This window comes from Anguilla rostrata, chromosome 5, assembly GCF_018555375.3.
Source record: "Anguilla rostrata isolate EN2019 chromosome 5, ASM1855537v3, whole genome shotgun sequence".
NCBI lineage: Eukaryota > Metazoa > Chordata > Actinopteri > Anguilliformes > Anguillidae > Anguilla > Anguilla rostrata.
Window position 1 is genome coordinate 26,385,906 of NC_057937.1, and position 22,386 is coordinate 26,408,291.

Below are 22,386 nucleotides of genomic sequence, written 5' to 3' on the forward strand. Positions count from 1 at the left end.
CACAAGCATCTGTACACACAATTGTATGCAAATATAAAAATCTTGGGACCACACAGACACTGCATCGTCCTGGAAGGAGGAACAAATGAACTCCCAGGGCTGAACAAACTTTCGTCCAAAAGGTTTAACTGAATCCCAAGACAACAACAAAGGAAATGGTGAACGAGTTGGAGGCATCAAGTACCAAAGTATCTAAATTCACCATTAAGAGAATCCTACATCACCATGACCTGAAAGGCTGCCGCGCAAGGAAGAAGCCCCTACTCCAAGACTGGCATAAAAAAGCCAGAATTAATTTTGCAGGTAATCACCAGGACAAAGACCTAGCCTTTTGGAAGAGTGTTCTCTGGTTAGCTGAAACAAAAATTGAACTGTCTGGCCATAATGATATCTTATTTTCAGGTTGAATATTGTCTATCTGGGCGTTCATAAAAAACAATATTTTCCATTATGTCATGGGTGGGGGTGTAGTTGCAGATGAGACTGCAGGGAGGGGGTGCTTGTTAACCCTCTGGGGTCTAAAGGTAAAATGAGGCACACTGGTGATTGTGCGATGCTCTGACATTTGTGTAAATTTCATCAACTTTATATACAGTGATTCCAAAGTGTTTCATATCTTTGTTTTCAGCACAAACTCAGCTACAACAATATGGCAGCAGTAAGTAGGTCATAATAATGTGTGGATTGTAAACTGCTCTAAAAACACACAAACTGTAAACAGTAGTTTTGAACATGCACAGGAATGATGTAATAAAACACACTAAACAATTGTGAGTAAGACTTTTGGTCACTGAAATGTGTTCTTCAAGGTCTTGGGTATCAAAAGATGACAAAATATTTTAGCAAATCCAATGAGAAATATAAAATAAATTGCTAAAAGTTAGTGTTGTGACTACTATTTTTCAACACCAGGTGAGAATGGGAGGGCAAATGACCTTTCTGTAATGAATATGCATTGAGTAGGAATACCTGCCAGCTAAGTAGGCTATTCACACCTGGCCGCATGCCTCCCCACCACTAAGACAAAGACTCAGTGAGCCATTTAGAAGACAGAAACAAAGACAACTTTTGATTTTAGAACATTTATTGAAGTAAACTGCATGGAAGATGAGATGAGACTGGTGTACTCTTGCAACGTCTGCCTGGCCTCTTAGCTAGTGGTGAACTAGGCCGTGTTTCCTGATAAGCATCTCTGCAAATATAATAAAAACAAAATTGTTAGGAAATGTGAAATCAAATCAAACATTACATTACATTACATTCATTTGGCAGACGCTTTTATCCAAAGCGACGTACAAAAGTGCATTTTCATGATCGTAGACAACTGCTGAACACGGGTTCAGTAAGGTACAATTACTTATTTTGTACAGCTATTTCTAGCCGAGAACAATGAACACTATCCTGGTCTAACATCTGCAAAGCCAACTAGGCAGAAGAATAAGCTACAGTATTAGGACAAATACAAATTACCAAGAAGTGCAGGGATGGGGCAAGTGACAGGAAAAAGGGTATATATATATTTTTTTTTTATACAGCGTGGTGGTGGTTAGTCTAGGTATAGTCTGAAGAGATGAGTCTTCAGGCCATGGCGGAAGATGGATAGTGAGGGGGAGGTTCGGAGAGGGACGGGGAGTTCGTTCCACCACTGGGGAGCTAGGGTGGAGAAGCTCTGTGATCCCTTTGGGCGGGTGGGAGGGGTTACAAGACGCCCTGCCGCAGAGCGGAGATGTCCTGCAAGTAGATGGGGGCTGTCCTGTTGGCGGCAGTGTAGGCAAGGGTCAGGGCTTTGAATCGGATCCTGGCAGCGTCCGGTAGCCAGTGAAGTGATCGCAGCAGAGGAGTGACGTGGGAGAATTTATATAGCACATTTCCTTCAACAGGTGAAAATTAAATGTGCTTTACAAAAAAGGGACAAACCACTAACTAATGAAAACACAATTTATGAAACGTGACATCATATACAAACAAAGAACCAAACAAACACAACCAGACGCAGAGAGGTAGCCTATAATTTTGAGAAGCAATGGTTAGAATCATTCGTAGTGTGGGAATTTACAAGCGTGCATATTAGTGAACATTCCTACAAACACACAGAGAATGTAATACAGCACACATTTACAAATAATGCAAGCTATCAACGAAAAAACATTAGCTTATCTAAATAAACACTGATATTCCAACTAAACTACACGCAACTCATCAATAGCAATGCCTCAATCTGAAGTAGGCTAGGTCTGTTTAGCTAAGTGGTTATTTTATTGCTATTTCCCGAACTTACTTAGAGTATGCTAATATGGATTGTGCAAGGACATCAGTTTTAGAATCCTAGCCACGCCACTACACGCCAGGCATGAGCTGTTTATTATGAATATGATCGAAAAACATACAGTCTACCTGATACTTCTAACACAACCAGACGCAGAGAGCCTAGCCTATAATTTTGAGATGCAATAGTTTGAATCGTTCGTAGTGTGGGAATTTACAAACGCGCACATTGCTGGATATTCCTACAAACACACAGATACATTGCAATACAGTACACATATTTACCAATATGATCATAAGAAATAAACTTACGCATGAAGTTGATCCTCAGCTGGATCAGTTCGCTGTTCGAAATGACACTGCTCTTCATCAGTGTCGGCTTCCGGACGGACCATTTTCCAAAATTAAACGAAATGTTCACCTCAAAAGAAGTGAATTAGGCGACACTTTGACATTCTATCCCGCTTTCGCAGACTTGGCATTTCTCACATGGATCTCGCATCGCCCCTCCTTTAGTCTCCTTCTATGGAGAGTAATTATAATGTTGTTAACATGTGAATGCGATTTGGGCGGACTTCCTGCTGAGCGAAATTCACATAGTAATGAGTAAAGTTTAACGAAGCATACATGATCTAATTAATAAAATTTGGAACATTTAAAACAATTCATATTATTTGCCAATGGGAAAGTCGCGATTCTAAGGTTTCTGTCAATGTTTGTGTTGCGTCTGTATGATAACAGCACGTGAAGTTAATCATCCAAATAGAAACAAAAGTTAATTTCATCTTGTCGAGCTCCGTCGGCGGAGCTCTCAACCCCAGCGGGTTAAATGAACGACCAGAGCGACAATGCCTGGTGGCACTGCAAACGTCCGTATTCGGCATAGTTGTCGTTTATCGTCTACTAATGAAACTAAAACAAAGCGTTTCTGTTTTCAACTCATACTTTGGTTGCAGGAGCAATGAATGTCTGAGTTGAACAATCTAGGCACGCTGGCGTGCCGACCACTAGGTGGTGTGCACTAAGAGGTTAATTGTTTTTTTTAAACATTTGCAAATACGTGCAAATGCTCCTTGAATGTTTTTTCAAATACATTTTATAATTAAATACTCAGTATTTGTAAATGCTGTATTTCAAATCATTTCTAAAATATATATTTAAAAGTAATTAAAACACTTTAAATATGTATTTGATGTAGGTCTTGTATGTCATTGTCATGCTTGTGTTAAAGAAGGGGGCACTTCATAAGTGGTTAAAGTTACAATCTCAAAGATTTCCGTTTCGTTCTCTTTGGCGGCACCAATGGCGAGAAGCGGTAATTGCAGGTGTGTTTTTGGACCTCACTTCCCATAGATCCAACCGGATCCAACCAGTGTCGCCTGTGTGACGTCAGTCAGTTGGCACCTGGGCCATGCCAACTATTACATTTATTATTTACTGAATAAAAAATGATTGTTATACAAGTAACGTTATGTACATATTCATTGTCTAACATTAGGCTAACTTAAGCTGTCTTTACACTGCCGAGCTGGGTTAAAATGCTGTAGCAGACCTGAGGTAGAATTAGTGATGATCAATTTCCACAAATGTTCTTTATCCACCTTTTGCTCGGTATGAACATCTTTACACTGCAGAGAAGAATTTGCGGGATTCGCTGTGGTTCGTGCAATTATGTATCTTGTGCACAATAAACAGTCTTTTTCGTGAATGATTGTTGTGTGATATTTTTTGAAACAACTGCCTTGTTGTTTCTGGTTTTGCTAGCTAAACTGTTTGAGAATAAAGCTAAGCTGGGTGTTAAATTAGCAATCAGAACAAGAATAATAAAACAAAAACAAAGGAGATTTAATCAAAAAAGGGCATCAAGGCTGAAGGAACATATGAGGAAGCATAATAAAATAATAACAACTGGTTAGTTGCAGAGCGTCTGAAGCCGTTGCCTGGGGTCTCAAAAGTGCAGATTTAGAACGTTTACAATCAGACGTCTTGGAATTTTGCAGGTTGCATCCAGTCTCGTTGCGAATCATTGATCTGAACTGGCCTTTAGTTAGCTACACTGCAACGTTGCAACAAGGTAGCATCGCATTCGAGAGACGGTTTGCGAGGTCGGTACCGGTCGGTAGCGTTAGTTAGCGTTTTTTCTAATTGTTAGCTGACATTAGATTGTGTTAATTACATTAGCTAGCTAGCTAACGCAACGTTACCTGATATGAGAGATGGATACTGTGCACAACGTTGTCTAAACTAATGTTGCCTTTCTTGACATGGTCTGGTAGCTAGTGTTAGCTGTGCAAATAGCTGTGTAATTTAGTAACGTTACATTGTCATCAAATGTAATACGAAAACTACATCAACAAATAATATGACCTCTCATGTTACACAAAAACTTATTAGGGTTCCATAACCCCCCCCCCCCTTTCTCTGTAACGCTAGCAGACACCGGGAAAGAAACAGTACCCCGCTCACACACAAGTGAGTTCAAGAGCGAGCCTGTTGCGTTAGCTCCGTCTACCCTCTCTGGCGGAAGAACCACTGATGGGTGATGGAAAATTAATCACTAACTATGCGCCGCTTGTGATTTTTTCCCGGGAATGTCGCCACAGGCACCCAGTTCTTTAATCATAAATTATAATAATAATAATAATAATAATATAAATTAATATAATAATAGGCTCAATCACCATTGTGTTACCTAATTCAGCGATAGATAGTGACTTAACAGACATTTATTTTAATGAAAATCTTCAAGATTATTACTTTAACTTCCAACTCCAAAATTTGAAACCTGTCTGTCAGGTAGGTATTGGAGCAGCAAGGGCAAACACTCCATAGACGGATACACACAGAACAGATCTAGCAGCTATGACAATCAACCTTTAATTATATAGGATAGGTTGACGAAATTGTTTTGGATGTGGTAGGAAACCGGAGTACTCAGAGGAAACCGACACACAAACTGGGAGATATTATGGGGTATTGTGTGTAGATCAATGAGAATCAATTTAATCAATTTTAGAATAAGGCTGTAACGTAACAAAATGTGGAAGAAGTGAAGGGGTCTGAATACTTTTCGAAGGCACTGTATCTGCAATAGTGAGATCACATTATGGATCCAGCCATCTTAAATGAAATTGATATCAGGGACATTTCTCTCGACTCAAAACAGTGGACCACAACGGCGCAGTCAATTGTATATTAACAGGCAGGACAGCTATTGGCGCAAAATGAGAACCAAGACCATGTAATGTAGCCATATATTTTAATGTAGGATTATCCAGTTGCAATGAGCCAAAACCTTTCTTGACTGCTGACTTCCCCTGAGGATTCAAGTGATAATGACAGTATAATTCGAGTAATGCTGTAGATTGAATATCGTAAGGCAGAGTTTGCAGCTCTTTTAGGAAATACTCCTGCCATGCCTCTGCAATCCCCGAAACCAATAAAAACCTATGGGTAGCTGACATTAACATAATCATAATAAAAGAATGAGTAGGCTTTCCAGTCCTCATATGGCATTGACCAAACCACAGATTGTATCTGTAACCTGTCATCCGCCATTACCGTTGTTCTTGACAGTTTTCTTGAGCATGCACGGATGCACACTTCAAATTTTGATCAAACGAAGTGCGCATCCAGGTAATTTATCCGTGCTCCACACTACCGCATTCGGTTTGGACTTGCACGCCAAGATGGAGGCATGCTCGCTATGTGCACTCAGAGCATGGAAGTATGCGGTTTGGGACACAGCCATGGAAACGCAGAATCTGAAGGTATAGGAATGGAAGAATGAAACAATGGGCCTGCGATGTATTATAGAAAGACATCTATAAAGACGTCAGTCCGCCTTTACAGTTGGTCACGGGGACACGTGGGAACACAGAATCTTAAGAGAATAGAATATGAGGCTGTTTGCTAGAACACTCTGAAACGCAGAATCTAAATCAGCATTACTAATCTGCACTAATCTAAAAGTGTTTACTTTCTTTGCCACGAGCCAGGGAAACAAGTGCCATCAAATTTGAGGAAGCACATTGAGGTAAGCTAAATAATGTTGGCTACAGCAACTGTTTCTTCAGCCCAAGATGAACTGAGCAAGCTAGCTAGCTAGTTAATTTTAGCTTGCTGTTATTAGCCAAGCAGAAAAGCGCTTGCCGCTGCTATCTGTAACCATGAAAATATTTTTGAATGGAGATTCCCATGGGATTTTCTACAAAACATTAAGCTAATTAGAATTAGTTAGTCTAGTGATTGCCTTTAACGTACAGGACATTCATTGATGACCATACGTTTTTTTAACTTACAGTCAGTTGCGCAAACATTAACTAGCTAAAGGTTGCGACAACAGTCTCTGTCTCAATTAAAATTAGCTAGCTAACATTAGGTTAACACTATGTCTGTGTGGACTCAATAAAGGAATGAAACATGTTGCTACAACCCACATACCTTGTTGGAGGGTACATGAAGCGTAAATGCAGTCAGTGGTTTGGGTTGGACACACATATGACAGTTATACCAATTCATTTAACTATGGTGAGTTTGTTTTATTAAAATATTTATTATTGAGTTCAGATTATTTCCTTACTGAAATATTAACTCCCATTACAAAAAAAAAAAAAACTAGGAAACTACATTTACTTTTATTAGGTATACTTACATTTACCATACAATATCAAGTATAGCACATATGGAAGATCTTAATGTCTTTGTAAAGTCTGGAAGAACATAACTGTGGAGGGGTGGTGTGGTTAAGGTGCCATCTGCAGGCGGAGAGGGAGCGGTTTACTCGGTCTGTAACCACGGCTGTCTGCAATTACATTTGATTGGTAATTGTTTATATGCTTTGCCTGCAGTGAGACCAGAGTGCTGGAATGAGAGACGCACGCAGGAGCGACGTACGGTGTAATCCCCTTCCTTATCATGTGTGTGTTTGTTTTGTTTGTATGGACGCACTGGTTACCAGAGCACAATAAACCCTGTGTGCATCCCAGAACTGAGGATTGTGTGGTTTGTGGGGAGAAGGACTGTAAAACCTTTACAATAACAATTAGAAACAAACAAGAGACTCTTAAAGATAATAGGAAACTGCTTCTACAATGTCTGCTTCAGGGAAGTGTTCAGAGTCACACTATCAGTAGAGAAGAGAGTGGGAGGAAAAATGTCAAAAAGGAAAGGAAAAAGCTTGACACAAGGAACCACGGAAAAGGCTGGTGCAGAGAAAAGAATCAAAGTGATGGAGAGGTTGTAGCCAAGAGAGGCAGAAAGAATTTGTTACCCTTGAAAGACAGAGCAGGGATGTGTGTTACCATGGTAACATGACCAATTAAGTAACTGGGTTGCCATGGTGCATCTGTCCCCAGTGATGTAGACCTGGCCAGAACCTTCACATACACACACACACACACACACACACACACAAATCAAAGCTCTCTGGCACATCAAAGCATTGTATGTCTTAATTCACATGTGGGGAAGAAATACTAATCATAACATAAAAACAGGCTGAACAATAGTGTAGAGAGAGGGGACATAGAATCAAACTGTATTTAGTATTGCACCCTTAATTGTATGGCTGCAGAGCAGTGAACAATTAGTGAAATGTGCAGGAAGAGATGGGGGTGAGAGAAACTTGAACATTCTTTCTCTGTGGAGACCATAGGTATGCTACATTAAATGCAGAATCGTGATCAATTGCAGAAAATGCGTCTCTCACCTATGTGTGTTGGACATGTTGGACTCCTAACCCATCACAACACAATGCTCGTGATCAGAATATTTAATCAAACACAGAACATATATTTAGTATAAATTAGTTGATGAGTTAAAACCAGAAAAAGATAAAAGGATCATGTCTTTTCAGTAGACTGCACACATATCTTTATTCTGTATTTAGCTGTGACATTTTTGGATCAAAGATTTCGGTTTCATCATTAAGGCTAGTGGAACCTTTCTAGCTGCATGTATCACTGGTTTGTTGGGTTTCTCTAGCTTTATGCTGTACTGTTTCCCTATACCTTGAAACACATCTGCATAAGCATCCTCTACCTTTGCACCTGCATCTGTATCACCATTGACAATGTGTACCCGTTTCACTAACCCCAAGGAGTTACAGGTTTTCAACCCTATGATGGGTGATTTGTTCCCTTTCACAATCACATAAGGCACCTCATTTGGTTTACCTGCAATGTCAAGCACTAGAGTACATGTACCTAGAGTGGGAATTGTTTCTCCACGGTATGCTCAGTTTCACTTTTTTCTGTTCATTTACATCAGGTTTTACCGCTAACCGCAGGTCAGTCTCTGGTATTAAATTCACCTGTGCTCCTGTGTACAGCTTGAAGACAATGTCTGTGCCGTTGGCTGAGTATGTAGCAGTCCATTTGTCCTCTTCTCCTGTGAGCGCCACCGAGCCCACAAATAATTCTCCGGATGCATCACTGGATCCGTCGTCCTCCTCGATGCAGTGGACCTTCTTTGGTTGTCTTTGATTGGTTGAAGTGGTTCTTCATGCCACAAAAGTGACATTCCTTTCCATATGTGGGACATTGTCGGGGCTGGTGCTCACCGCCACACCGTCTGCATGGCCACATCTCTGCACTGCTCCTGCACATGTGTGTCTGGGCCTGCTTCTCGCCGCCGCGCTGCCTGGTAGCTTTTGCCCTGACTATCGCTACTCTGTCAACGTGGCTCACTGCATGGTCAGCATTGCTCTGACTATAGTCCATAGACTTTGTACTGTCATCACTAAGCTTACACCTTGAGCTCAGTTATACAGCCAGCTAAACTCTTAACCACACAAAGAGATCCAGAGACCGGTTGGATTCTTCTGGTAAGTTTTATGTAGAAAGTGTAAAACTGTAACGCAGAAATACAAAATAAGTGTCATTCTTACTACAATACACTTAAAGTGACAATCTCGAAGATTTTCATTAAAATAAATGTCTGTTAAGTCACTATATATCGCTGAATTAGGTAACACAAGGGCGTTTGAGCTTATTATTATATTAATTTATATTGTTATTATTATTATAATTTATGATTAAACTGGGTGTCTGTGGCGACATTCCCGAGAAAAAATCACAAGCGGCACACATTTAGTGATGCGTTTTCCATCACCCATCAGTGGTTGGTCCGCCAGAGAGGGTAGATGGAGCTAACGCAACAGGCTCGCTCTTCAACTCACTTGTGACTGTGAGCGGCGTAGGCTACTGTTTTTTCCCGGTGTCTGCTAGCGTTATGGAACCCTAAAAAGTTTTTTTGTGTAACATGAGAGGTCATATTATTTGGTGATGTAGATTTTGTATTACATTTGATGTCAATGTAACATTGCTAAATTACATGGCTATTTGCACAGCAAACGCTAGCTACTGGACCATGTCAAGAAAGGCAACATTAGTTTAAACAACGTTGTGCACAGTAGCCATCTCTCATCAGGTAACGTTGCGTTAGCTAGCTAGCTAATGTAATTAACATAATCTTATGTCAGCTAACAATTAGAAAAAACGCTAGCTAACACTACCGACCGGTACCGACCTCACAAACGTCTCTCGGATGCAACGCTACCTTGTTGCAACGTTGCAATGTAGCTAACTAAAGGCCAGTTGAGATCAATGATTCGCAACGAGACTGGATGCAACTTGCAAAATTCCAAGACATCTGATTGTAAACATTTTAAAAGCTGCACTTGGCGATTTGATAGGGTGGGTCTTTTGAGACCCCAGGCAAAGGCTTCAGAAGCTCTACAACTAACCAGTTCACACCGCTGCAATTTTCTCTGCAACATTCTAAAACTGTTTTGTCTCGTTGCGAATCATTGATCTGAACTGGCCTTAACGTTACCGTTATTTACATTACCATCAAGTTCATCAATATATTATAATGATCAGAATAAAGCCGTTTTTACACAGAGCATTAACCCCGGCGTATAGGTGTACAGCCCAAGTAATTGACGGATGTTTTAACGGAGATGTCATTCCCTTTAAAATGTATTTTGAAATCCTTAGCTTTGTTTAATCTGGGTTTGGAGCCAAACAGAATTGATTCTGTTTTCCCAAGGTGTAAGGTGTTTATTATCAGAGAGCCATACACTGATGTTAGTCAGCTGTTTGCCAAGCTTTTCCTGGAGCTGAACCAAGTTTTTGTCAGCAACCACCAGAGCTGAATCGTCTGCGTATAGGAACAGGTCACATTTACATGCCCCTTTCATGTCATTTATATACACCAGGAACAACAAGGGGCCTAGCACACTCCTTTGGGGGACTCCGCAGTTTAGGGGACGGGCTTCTGAGCGATGGCTATTTACCTCCACTAGCTGGTCTCTATGCGACAAGTAAGACCTAAGCCATGCCAGGGCTGGTGTGCTCAACCCAAGAGCCTTCGATTTGGTGATCAGCAGCTCGTGATTCACAGTATCAAAGGCCTTCTGTAGGTCAAGCAACACCATCCCACAAAGTTTTCCTTCATCAATTACCATCTATAACAGTAAGTGTTACAGTTACCTTGGCCCAGGTGCCAACTGACTGACGTCACACACAGGCGACACTGTTTGGAAGCTGGGAAGTGAGGTCCAAAAACACACCTGCAATTGTCGCTTCTCGCCATTGGTACCACCAAAGAGAACGAAACAGAAATCTTCGAGATTGCCGCTTTAACTCAATGTGTAATGCACTAATACAAAGCTTCTCTGTCCACAGAATTGACCTGCACACCGTGTACAATAGAGTAAGTATTAAGCAGGTAAATATTATTTCTCTTTACAGGTTTCTTACGGTAAGTATATTTTCCTATATACCATAGAACTAAAGGTAAGTAAATTAAGGCTAGTCAGGTAAGTATTAATATAGCAAACAAACACTAAATGCACATTTTACATAAATATGAAATAATATCACGTTACAAATTAACACGAATCAAAACAATATGTATTAACTTACAGAAAATGCCTTTTTGAGGGCGAAACACTATGGATGGGAATGGATTGTTACCAGAACATGAACAACACGCCACATGTTTCTCTAATAAAATGAACTTCCTATAACAGTGTACCTTGTTGTCTGAGTGTCCTTCAAACTAAAGCTTCCCTAAATAAAGTTCCTACCTAAACTATTTTGGTTCCTAAGTAGGCCTACAGTATTTCAAATCACCACTAGGTGTCACCAATATTTTCATTCCAATACAATACGTTACTTCTCTGGCCTGGCAAACCTGGATCGCTTTCTCCAGTGTTAAGTCTGTTTCCCCCAGTATCTTTTCACGCAGTCACTTGTCCCTCACCCCCATGACAATTCTATCGCAAATGAGCGAATCAGCTAGAGCCCCAAAGTTACACGACTGGCTTTTTACCTTTAAGTCCATAATAAATTCCTCAACAGATTTGGTTTCTGTCTGAATTCTACTGTTGATAGCATATCGCTTGAATGATTAATTTTTTTTCGGGGTACAAACAGTGTCAAATTTTTCGATTACCAGTTTAAAGTTCTTTTGCTCCACCTACGTCAACTGGAAGCTGTTAAACACATCAATGGCATCCGAGCCAGCGACTGTTAAAAACAGGGCAACCTTCCTTTCGTCATCCTCTTCACCCGCTCCTTTCGCTTGTACGTAGAGGGAGAAACGCTGCTTGAAACGTCTACATTGATCTTCCACGTTGCCAGTATGTTTCAGCTCTGTAATGGGTTTTAGTTGATCCGTTCCATGAAGTTTCTTTCTTTGCGCTGTTTGCTCACTCCACGAGGTTAACCAACTAGGCTACAACACGCACACGCTCTCTTGCTAGCTAGCCAGTATTCACTTTAGCCTAGACGCTGATTAGCTGTTGCGCAGTTTAAACAGTTCGAAGTTTTACTCACACACCTAACTTGTTGGCTAAATAAAATGAGTTTGAAGACTCCTGGTACCATGTTGCATCTTTTGTGATACTAAAAAATCACAACACCGTAGATTTAACTTCTAACAATAAGAGTTTATTGAACTCTACTGGAGCGGACATTAATGGTGGACTTACATCTTCCAAGTCCAGTATCAACTCTGACGTAATACGCAACCTGCGTGCAAGTGGTGTTACATGTAGCTAAACCACTCCCATATAACACATCATTATTGAACGGTATATAAAACAGACGGTATAACTAATTACATGTTCAATTAGTTGTTGAAGCAATGTGTGAAACTCCGCTGCGAAACTGTAGTAGCTATAAATGTACTTTTGTGACGTTCAGCACTAGTAGTTATAATTATGAGTCATGTTTTAAAATGTAATGTTTTAATGGGGTGTTGCAGACAGTTCATATGTAGTAATTGTTTGTATGTGGGTACATAGAGAACAGGGCAAGGTAACATGAATGTAGAAATGTGGCGTTTGCTGATAAGAACATTTTCTACAGTAGCCATGTGAAGAAATGTAATTAGTAGAAACTCCAGGGTGGTCAGCTGGTGCAACTTTTTAAGAAAATAAATACATTTAGCGTCATGAAATGCATATGGCTTGCCGTGAGTGACTTTTGGTAAACATCTGCATTGAAGATTCTGATATTTTGATAAGTACAAAAGCAATAGACAATTATTAGCTAGCAATATAAGTGTAAGAAAATGCGAGTTTAAGATACAAAAAGATCTGCCCCTGAGGGCTAGGCGGGATTTGATTGTTCGACTTTGCACTTCGCAGTCATTTTCTTTGGCAGTGTGCCACCATCAAGTAGCCTTCTAAACACGTGAATTTTTGTTGGTCAAATTGTCCGTGCTTTTAAAGAAGAAGACAGGTCAGTAAGCACAGCTGATCTCTGGTTGTATCCATATGGCCTGGCGATATTGTAGGAGGTTAACTGAACATGTAGATGGTATGTCATAATGCAGTCTATACGTTTGGTGAACGGTGGGTAGATGTGGTGCAAAAGCAATAGGTGAGAAATAATAGACAATTATTAGTGAGCAAATAAACATGTATTAGAAATTTGCTTCAGGTGGGGCTTGAACCTGTGACTGAATGATCTGTAGACCGTGACGCTACCACTAAGCCAGCTGTAGTGACTAGCAATTTTCTTGGGTAAAAATATATGTCCGTTTTGCATGTGTATGCCACATTTTGATTGGCTGGTGTTGGTGAAGGATTGGCTGGTGTACGTAAAATGACCAATGGGGAGACATTCTTTGTGGGCTAGGAGGCAGAAAAAGAAGAAGGAGAAAACGCAAAATCCCCTTCGTTTTGGGCTTGATTGTGTGAACATGTGAAGTTGATAATGAATTCTGTCTGTTGAAATTGGGTCAGAATGTGCCAAAATGAATGTTTTTAAGGGCTGAGAGTCTGTGGGGAACCCTGAAGTGCCAAACTCTCGGTGCTGTATAGGTATGGGGCACGCCGCCCCGCCAAGGCATAAATTGGCGGGATGGCATACTTGCCATATAATATAATTGGGAATAAGTAACATTCGCAGGCCATAGGTCTATCATAGCTGGCTAGTACCTCTATAAAGTGAGTGACCTTTCCATTAAGTTATCCGTAGCCTATCCAAATATTAGCTTCTTTATTTTCTCAAATGCAACACACTATGTATGTGTTCATGGCTATGGATAACTGGTACTTTATGCAAATTGTATCTACATTATCTGACCGATGTTCTGTAGCTGTTCCAACGACCTTCAGTATGCAATTATTGCGCATTACTTTGAATAAAAGCGTGTGCCAAATGTTAAGTAATCTAATATTACATTGTTATATTTCTGAGGTATAGAATAAGAAAGAATACATTCAAAGTGTAGGAAATAATAATTTAGCGCCATTTTCTATCATTCAATGGAAGTACTACAACTTATGACTAGAATGTGTATTTACCCTATGATTAGCTTTGTTCATGAAGTTGGATACATGTAGCTAGATAGCATGTATGCTGTATAAAATTGAGTTCCCTTTACTAAAATAAATGTAAGTTAAATACCATGCTCTCTAAGCTGCAACTATAAACAGTAACAGTAGTTCCCATAGGGAGGGAGGACATCTTGATGGGAGAACAGAATTTGTTTTGGATGTTTATTCTGAACTGCAACTAGAGCCAAATTTTCATATATTAACGTACATCCCCAACAATGTTGGACCCTGCCCGGCAAAATCCTTTTGTAAATTCCATAAATAACACAGAATATCTGTTCATTCAGAAATCCATTATCCAGAGTTACAAATTAAATGTAGCAGTGTGGCATAGCAGTTACGCTTCTTGGCTTATAAACAGAATATTGTAGTTTCACTGGTGTGCCCTTCAGAAAAATAAATCTATAAAAATCATGGATAAATTTCATTTCAGCACTCCTGTTTTTCAATTGGCAAAATATTTTGAAAGTACAGGACGGAGCTGTGATAAAATTGTGATGGCCAAAAAAAAAAAAAAAAAGTTACATTTATTGTTGATATCCATCCTTTACAATCAGTCCATCCAGGTTTGCTAACCTCCAATCTTGAATAGATGTTGAGCAGGCCCTCTTCTCTCCGGTAATAGCACTCTATTGTCAGCCTGCTATGTTCCCTGTCCTTTCGAATCATTCTCATATGGATTGGCTCGAAACCATTGGCAAGGTTTTGGTGACATGTTAGCTGACAGTACCAGTGGTCCTGGAGCATCAGGGAGCATTCAATCAGAGACCTCCACTCAATATCTTTAGCTAGTTAGATTAGGAAAGCAGTGAAAGATGATGAAGGCTCAGAGTAAGAATTTGTGCATCATTACATTAATAATCACATACCTTATAGCTCTGTGATGGTTTCAAATCCATCAAACATTTGATACCCATGTTTTGAACTTGAACTACTGCTGTTTCCTCAGTGTATAGGTTGAGATGTACTGATTATAATGGAAGCAACTGTGTACACTCTCAGGTATAAAATTTAAAATAGGGCATAATGAGAGAATATAGTACATACACACCTGTGGATTAGTCAGAAATTCCAAATTGGAAATTGAATCTGAAATTGTGTCATGTATATACTAAAAAATGTTGTTACAAATGTACTGTTACAAATGGCCCTTGCTTTGAGCATTTCAGAATTGCTCATGTCCTTATTCAATTTATGAATGTGAATTTGAATATGTATGTTTGACTGGATTCTTCTAAATTAGTTTTTGTTTTCTGTACTTTAATGGGTCCCACTGTACAAGAAACGACCGGTAATGAGGAGATAAAAACTACCTAGACAGGAAAAAATTATTTAAATAAAACATTCAATAACACAACACACTTGGAAATTCATTTTATTATTTTATTTTATTTCTCTATAATCCTTTAATCAACCATAAAATGACATAAAATGCATCAGAACAGCCAAAATGAATAATTTTTTAACCATCAATAGTAAATACCATCAGAGATAACTCTTCTTAGTTAGTATGATGTTCACCTACACAGGGGCTTAATTTAAAAAAATTTTTGACGATATTATCACTCAATATTGCTGAAATTGTTTATTGTTTTTTTTTTAAATTTCATTTACGATGACCATATATTGGTATTCAAAAAAGGGGAAAGGGGCAGGGGGGTGCATAATGTTCATGTTCACATAATAGTAGGCCTCTTTTTTGTTTCTATACTCAGTTTACGAAACCAGCAAAACTTAACTGCACATTTTTAGGAATTTAGTAATTCTGGATGGATATTTTTGGTTCCAAAAAGAAAAGTCTTGGGGAAAAAAGCTGATCTAGTCAGCCTATATAATTTCAAATCTTTTTATTTTTCTTGAATTTGTTGTATTGTAGCTGAACATTTTCAGGTTGCATATTAGGGGTTTTAATGTTTACTAGCCAATTCTTATATTCTTATATTCTTAAATAATGAAAATTATTATTACCGCATTTCGATTCTTATTTTTTATAGTTACAGTATATTTCAGTTTTTTGTGGAATTTGTATTGGAAAACCATATACGATCAAATACTGCCATACCATCAATATGAAAAATATAAGGTATTTTGCCCATACCGCCCAACCCTAGTTATTATTATTAGTAATAACTAATTACTAATAACGAGTATTAGTCTGCTGCGGTTTTTTGTTGTTGAAACATAAGTATGACGCTGTCCTAAAATGGACACCATAAAAATGGGAATGTCTCCCCCTGTGCATATGCGCTCCATTGTGCTCCATGCTTTACCTCATGTGGCAGTGTATCTGGTTTTATTGCAATTTTGGTCCAGAACTAAAGAGGCAAACTGGTGAACAGTTCCTGGCAAATTCAAGAAAAGGAAAGTATTCAAGAAAATCAAGAACTCAAATGTGTTTTCTTTTACCACATTCATTTGAACACAGAGCTTAACGTTTTCTTTTTTAGCTAATGTCCAAGATGTTAGTGAATAGATCCTGTCTCAAACCATGAAACCTTTTTCTGAGTATTTAGGACTCAGGAAGCTTCATATTTTCAGTGGAATGCATCAGACTGATTCAGCATACTGAGCGTGTGAACCACCCCATATCAGATACCACAGGTGAATCATTAGGACACTTTTGTACTGGTTGTGAGCTGTATACTAAATTGTCATTAAATGCATTCACACATTTGCATTCATAATTTTTTTAACCTGGAGTTCATGTAGTCAGGTACAGGCCTCATAGCCCTGCTACTGGTGCTGTACCTTTTATACTGATTTTATTTTTCCTCAAATTAAGAAATTAAGGCATATATTCAGGCATGGTCTCATTGTAAAATTAGAATTATACATGCAAATTGTACAGAAATTGTAAATTAGGAAAGGGGCGAATACTTTTTTTTTTTAACGGCACTGTATAAAGGGTCATTATATTTTATCTGGTCACATCAGAGAATAGTCTTTCACCTGTGTAGAGACGTGATTATCAAAATAATAATGCATATGCTTGCTTGCTAGTCAATATTAGCTAGTATTTGTTAGCAAGTATTATCTTAAATTTATGATTATCTCACTTCAATCAGATTTATACAATTATCTTGTGGTGTTTTGTATCTCGAAAAGATACTTATAAATACCCAATGTTTACAATCTCACATTCACATTTCTCATACATCAGTAACAAGTTGATACAATCTGTGAAAAGTTAGGGATGGACCAGGAATAGACAGACATTAAATTCATGTGTTTTTTGCTGGATGAAACTACAGAGCCCCTAAAGGGACATGAGAAAAATTTTACTTGCTTAACTTTTGCGAGATCTCACAAGCAAGTGTATAAGTAACAGCACATACGTACTTCTGGGTCATTGTCACAGGGTCATAATTACCTGGGAAACTGTACACATGGAGGAGCAGCTGCCTGTGTTTTGCTTTGAACATGATTTAAAATATGAAAATCTTAGCTGGACCATACATATAGCCTACACTCAGTCGTTCCTTTGTCACACACAGCAGTAAGTATATGCTGTGTATAGCTAGTTGACGCTATGTATTGCTAGCTAGCAATAGAGCTACATAGATCTCTGTTCGTCTGTCTGTCTTGCTAGCCAACTTGCTTCTACCTTGCAAGTTGCTGGCTGTATCTTTTGCTGGCTAATATTAATATACACACGCGTAAATAAATGCACAGCTTCTGCCAGAATTAGCATGGTTGATGAGCTGCACTCGGCCTGTCTGCTTAAATGATGACAGAAGGAAGAGTCGTTACTTTGATCCAGAATTCTAATTTGCCTAACTTTTTATCAATTATTTAGCTGGCAATTGCAACATTAGCCACTCAGCGTGTTCACTAGATAGTTAAGAACACCTTTGTTTAAAATGCGTTGCAGCACTCCTGTCAATGTACTGGCAGTCGACAGCCATGAAGACCAAAACTTCAAAGCAGAAAATGCTAATGTACTAGCTGTCGGCCAGCTAGCAGGCAATAGGTTCTTAATCAGATGGGTTCCTAACTAGGCCAGCTAATGTTATCTAGTTCTTGCCATGCTAAGTGGCTAATGTTGCAAACCCCAGCTGAATAATTTATACAATGCTAAGCAAAAGTTTGAGTGCTGGATCAAAATAGCAATGCTTTAATTTCCGAATGTTAGTTGTTAAAACTAGCTTTAGGAAGGGCAAAATGGAGCTTTAGAACGTAGACAGCAGTGTGTGCATGTGAGCGCAACAACACATTTCTAACAGAAATCAAAGTTTATTAACTGTTTTAACTTCACAGCAGTGGTGTTCAAACGTATATGAAGCAAGTGCTATGAGACTGTATGATGTAACAGCACAGCTAACAGTACTGATCCATAATATTATTTTTATTGTTACCTGTTCAATTGATTGTTCGAAATGAAACTGTTCGATTACTGTCTAGCTAGCTAACATCTTTTTATTTAAAGCCAAGTTCACAGTAAAAAACGAGTAGCTGGAATCACAAAACTATGAGCGTTCCAGGAAGCAACCAGCAGTTCAACAACCAATGGTGCCAGATGCCATAATTAATTCCCTCCCCCCGCCACCCCCCCCCCCCCAAAAAAAAACTTGACAAAATCCCCATCTTCAATTGACTCAATACAATACAAATTTCTCACAATTTCTCACTCATACCCATTTTTAAATCCCCTATCTGTCATTGACCCCCAAACATTTTTATTGTAAAACTTCCCGCCAATAATTTTTTTAATCTCCGACATTTAAATTCCCCAGTCTGGCAACCCCATCATAAATCATGCTAACCATGTCAGAGGCTATAGCTAGGAATATGCATTTGTATTCGTTCCTGTGCAATCTATTTGTGAGCTATATCTAGCTAGCCACAGCTATCTCTCTCTCTCGGTATCTACATGTATCTTAGATTAGTAGCTAGCTAGGTAGAGAGATAGATGCATTGGTAACAAGCAAGAGAGAGACAGTTAGCTTGCATCTTTTACTAAATACATGCACTGAATTTATTTACTCCTGTGTGTGACAGAGGAATGAGTATAGCCAGGTCATACATATTCAGAATAGTCAAACTAGCTCTCGCTAGCCAATATGCACACAGAAGAGTATTAAATACATATTATCTATGTATTAATTATGTATGTGGACATAGCATAGGCTGTATGTTTTCAAAATAGTCTGATAGTGAACAACTTTATATTTATAGCCAAATTCAAAACAAAACACAAGCATATACGGACGGAGTGTAGCACAGTGGGTAAGGAACTGGACTTGTAACCGAAAGGTCGTAGGTTCGAATCCCAGGTAGGACACTGCCGTTGTACCCTTGAGCAAGGTACTTAACCGAAATTGCTTCAGTATATATCCAGCTGTATAAATGGATACAATGTAAAAATGCTATGTAAAAATGTCGTGTAAGTCGCTCTGGATAAGAGCATCTGCTAAATGCCTGTAATGTAATGTAATCTGCTCCTCCATGTTTACAGTTCCTCAGGAAATTATGACACCGTGACAATATGTACATATGTGCTGTTATATATCTATGTATATATATATATTTGCAGGATCTCTGTCCCTTTAGAGGCGCTGTACAAAACAGTGTGTGTCAGATTTCTAAACTGATAGCTATAGAAATAAATTGAAACGTATATGATATTCCATAAAATATATTCATCTGTGTTCTTGTATGACCTGCCATCCACTGATTCTTAAACTAAATAAAACATTTGAATCCTCAGAATCTTCTGTTGGGGTTTCCAATTGAATAAAAACCAACTTTGATGCTTTTAATGTAGTTTCATTTCAGAAACATGCTCACTATTGAGTCAGTCAGTGGGTTGAGTTGCTGAAGATTAAATTATGTCAAATAGTATACTGCTTTAATGGAATGCAAATGTTTTTCTCTACTGTAAATTGAAATGTGGTTCTTCCTCGAAAACTTGTGATCTTAAAAAGAGAACAGTTTTCAATTATTTAATCACTACGAGGCGACATAGACATAATTTGGCATAAAACTACTAAAAGGCTGTGAAGTATCACAGAGGATCCATACCAGTATAGAGGTCAAGTGAATTCTTGCTGAATAAATTAGCAACCAGTGGTAATTTATTATATGGATCTGTTGATCCATATTGTTAGAACTTTCACTATGTATACTGTTCATCAGAATTATTTCATTCATCTAAGGATATTTTAAAACTCTGAAATGACTTCTCTAAGGGAAGTGCTAGCTACAGTGTTGCCACTCACAGCAAAGGACATTAGGTAATTCAAAACAATTTGTAAAAATAGTTAACAAATTCCCAACACAGGGATCTTGTTTCATTTTTGTTCAATTAAACAGTCATTGGTATTGCTAAAAGTACTGTAGAATTCCTCATCAATTTGAACTTGTGTGTCCAAACACACTTTTGCTGTCCAATTTCTTTGTATACATTTCCTATTGAGAGAAGGGGGTCTGTAAATACATAAATGCCATTAGATTAAAAATTGGTTGAAATTGTAGAAAGTAACCCTGATCTAATGCCCTTTGCAACTTTATGTTGGAAGTCTAATGATGGCAACATGAAGGCCATGAGGCTGGCCTCTTGGTTTTGGTTTCTGTGTATTGAATAATTACTATATTATAATTTATGGGTAGGATCTATGGTACTCATATTTCTTTTACAAATACAAATAACACATTTTTCATTTGCATGCCTTTGATGCAAAATTCACTAGTTTCTGGACGTAAAATAGGCAATACTATATTTAACCTATATATTTTTAATTCAGTCAGATTAATTGTAAAAATGTCACTATTAAAATGTAAAGTAAAGTGACACCAGCTCACCCAGAATGGGCGTTCCACAACCTCCATCCCCATATATTCCTGGTACAGTTTTATAATGCAAAAATATTATCTATTTGTGCCCCTTATTGCAGTGAGCTCATTGAGATTACTCATATTTGTACATATGACCACGGAAAACATTTGATGCTGGATTATATTTTTATCTCTTTGAATTTTAATCACTTTTTGGTGTTTTATTAAATATGTCCTAATATCTTATATCTGATGTAATATCGGCAGCTTGGTGGTGTTCTCATTCCAATGTAATACTTGTTTGTATTACATTGGTACAAATCAAACAAATGGACAAATATGAAATTTGGGATCTAAATCAACTTCCTTGTAAGTTTGAATTCTCTTAAAAGTACTATTTTATATAGATTATGCCCTAATTTGATTTTGAGAATATGCAGTACGAGAACAGTGGTGGACTCTACTTGTGTGGATGGATACTGTCCCAGTTTATGGCAGAAACAGAGTCTTTACCTCTTCAAACAGAAGGAAGTAGGAAACGTATCAGAAACCTCCAATCTACTGAAAGGAATGTAAAAGTCCACAGGTGCAAACACAGCCTAAGGCAACCCAGATGTGTCAATCACAGTACAAAGAAAAAAATACATCAATATGTCTAATATGTTTTCCCCTGGCTAAACACAATTTGGGAATATTTGGTCATCATTATCACTGCAGAGGGTAAAAGACATAAGTGACTTATTTACAGACATGTAAAAATCGTGGATAGTCAGTCTTTTAAGGAGTCACATGGGGCTGGGCAACACAAACACAAAAGAAGCATATTTACAACACTGACACACATACACACGCGCGCACACACACACACACACACACAAACACACATTACACCAACTATAACAACAGTTACAGAGCACACAAGTACACAAGGCAGGACAACAAAGCTTCTTCTGTGCAACATCTACGCTGAGCTCGTGGCATGGCTGTCATCTTTGCCCATGCTCTCTCCATGGCGCTCATCTATGTACACAAACAGACTACAGCGTTATCAGGTTGGGGAGGGGGCTTTATGATTCAGACACATTGTGGTTGGGACACCATGGTTCATGACACATACTGATTCTGTGGGTTGTCTGCGCCGGCCCAGTCGATGGGTCTCTAAAAACATATAAAGAAGAAAACAACAACAAGAGTGTTATTACCTGACTAGGAATCAAGCGGTCAGTGAGGGAATGGTAGATGGTGCTCTAAAGTGCAAGTAGGGGGAGCAAGATGAAACACGTTTCCAGAGTTAATGTGTGACGAAATGTTATTCATTAGTTTCCCATGGTAAATTTTATGGTTTACCATGCAATTTCCATGCTCAGCTGATGCATCATTCTATGAGTGTATATATATATATATATATATATATATATATATATATGCATATATACATATACATACAGGTCTTACTTTGGAGTAAATTTGCCATTGTGTCTAATCATGCT

General features: G+C 38.5%; 1 protein-coding gene and 1 long non-coding RNA gene across 2 annotated transcripts in view; both read right to left on the reverse strand.

The window, feature by feature from the left end:
* Positions 1-8,115: 8,115 nt before the first annotated feature.
* LOC135255008 (uncharacterized) lies at positions 8,116-12,790 on the reverse strand. The gene is made up of 2 exons (XR_010330032.1): positions 11,196-12,790; positions 8,116-9,117 (listed from the first exon to the last, which is right to left on the reverse strand). It is a non-coding gene; the product is annotated as an uncharacterized LOC135255008 (long non-coding RNA).
* A 2,870-nt stretch (positions 12,791-15,660) lies between these two features.
* The window catches only part of kcnc1a (potassium voltage-gated channel, Shaw-related subfamily, member 1a), a 301,862-nt gene continuing 295,136 nt past the window's right edge, over positions 15,661-22,386 (reverse strand). The window contains exon 4 of the mRNA XM_064335692.1: positions 15,661-22,054. Coding sequence (XP_064191762.1) covers positions 21,945-22,054 — 110 coding nt within the window. The 3' untranslated portion in view covers positions 15,661-21,944. The remainder of the gene's footprint in view (positions 22,055-22,386) is intronic.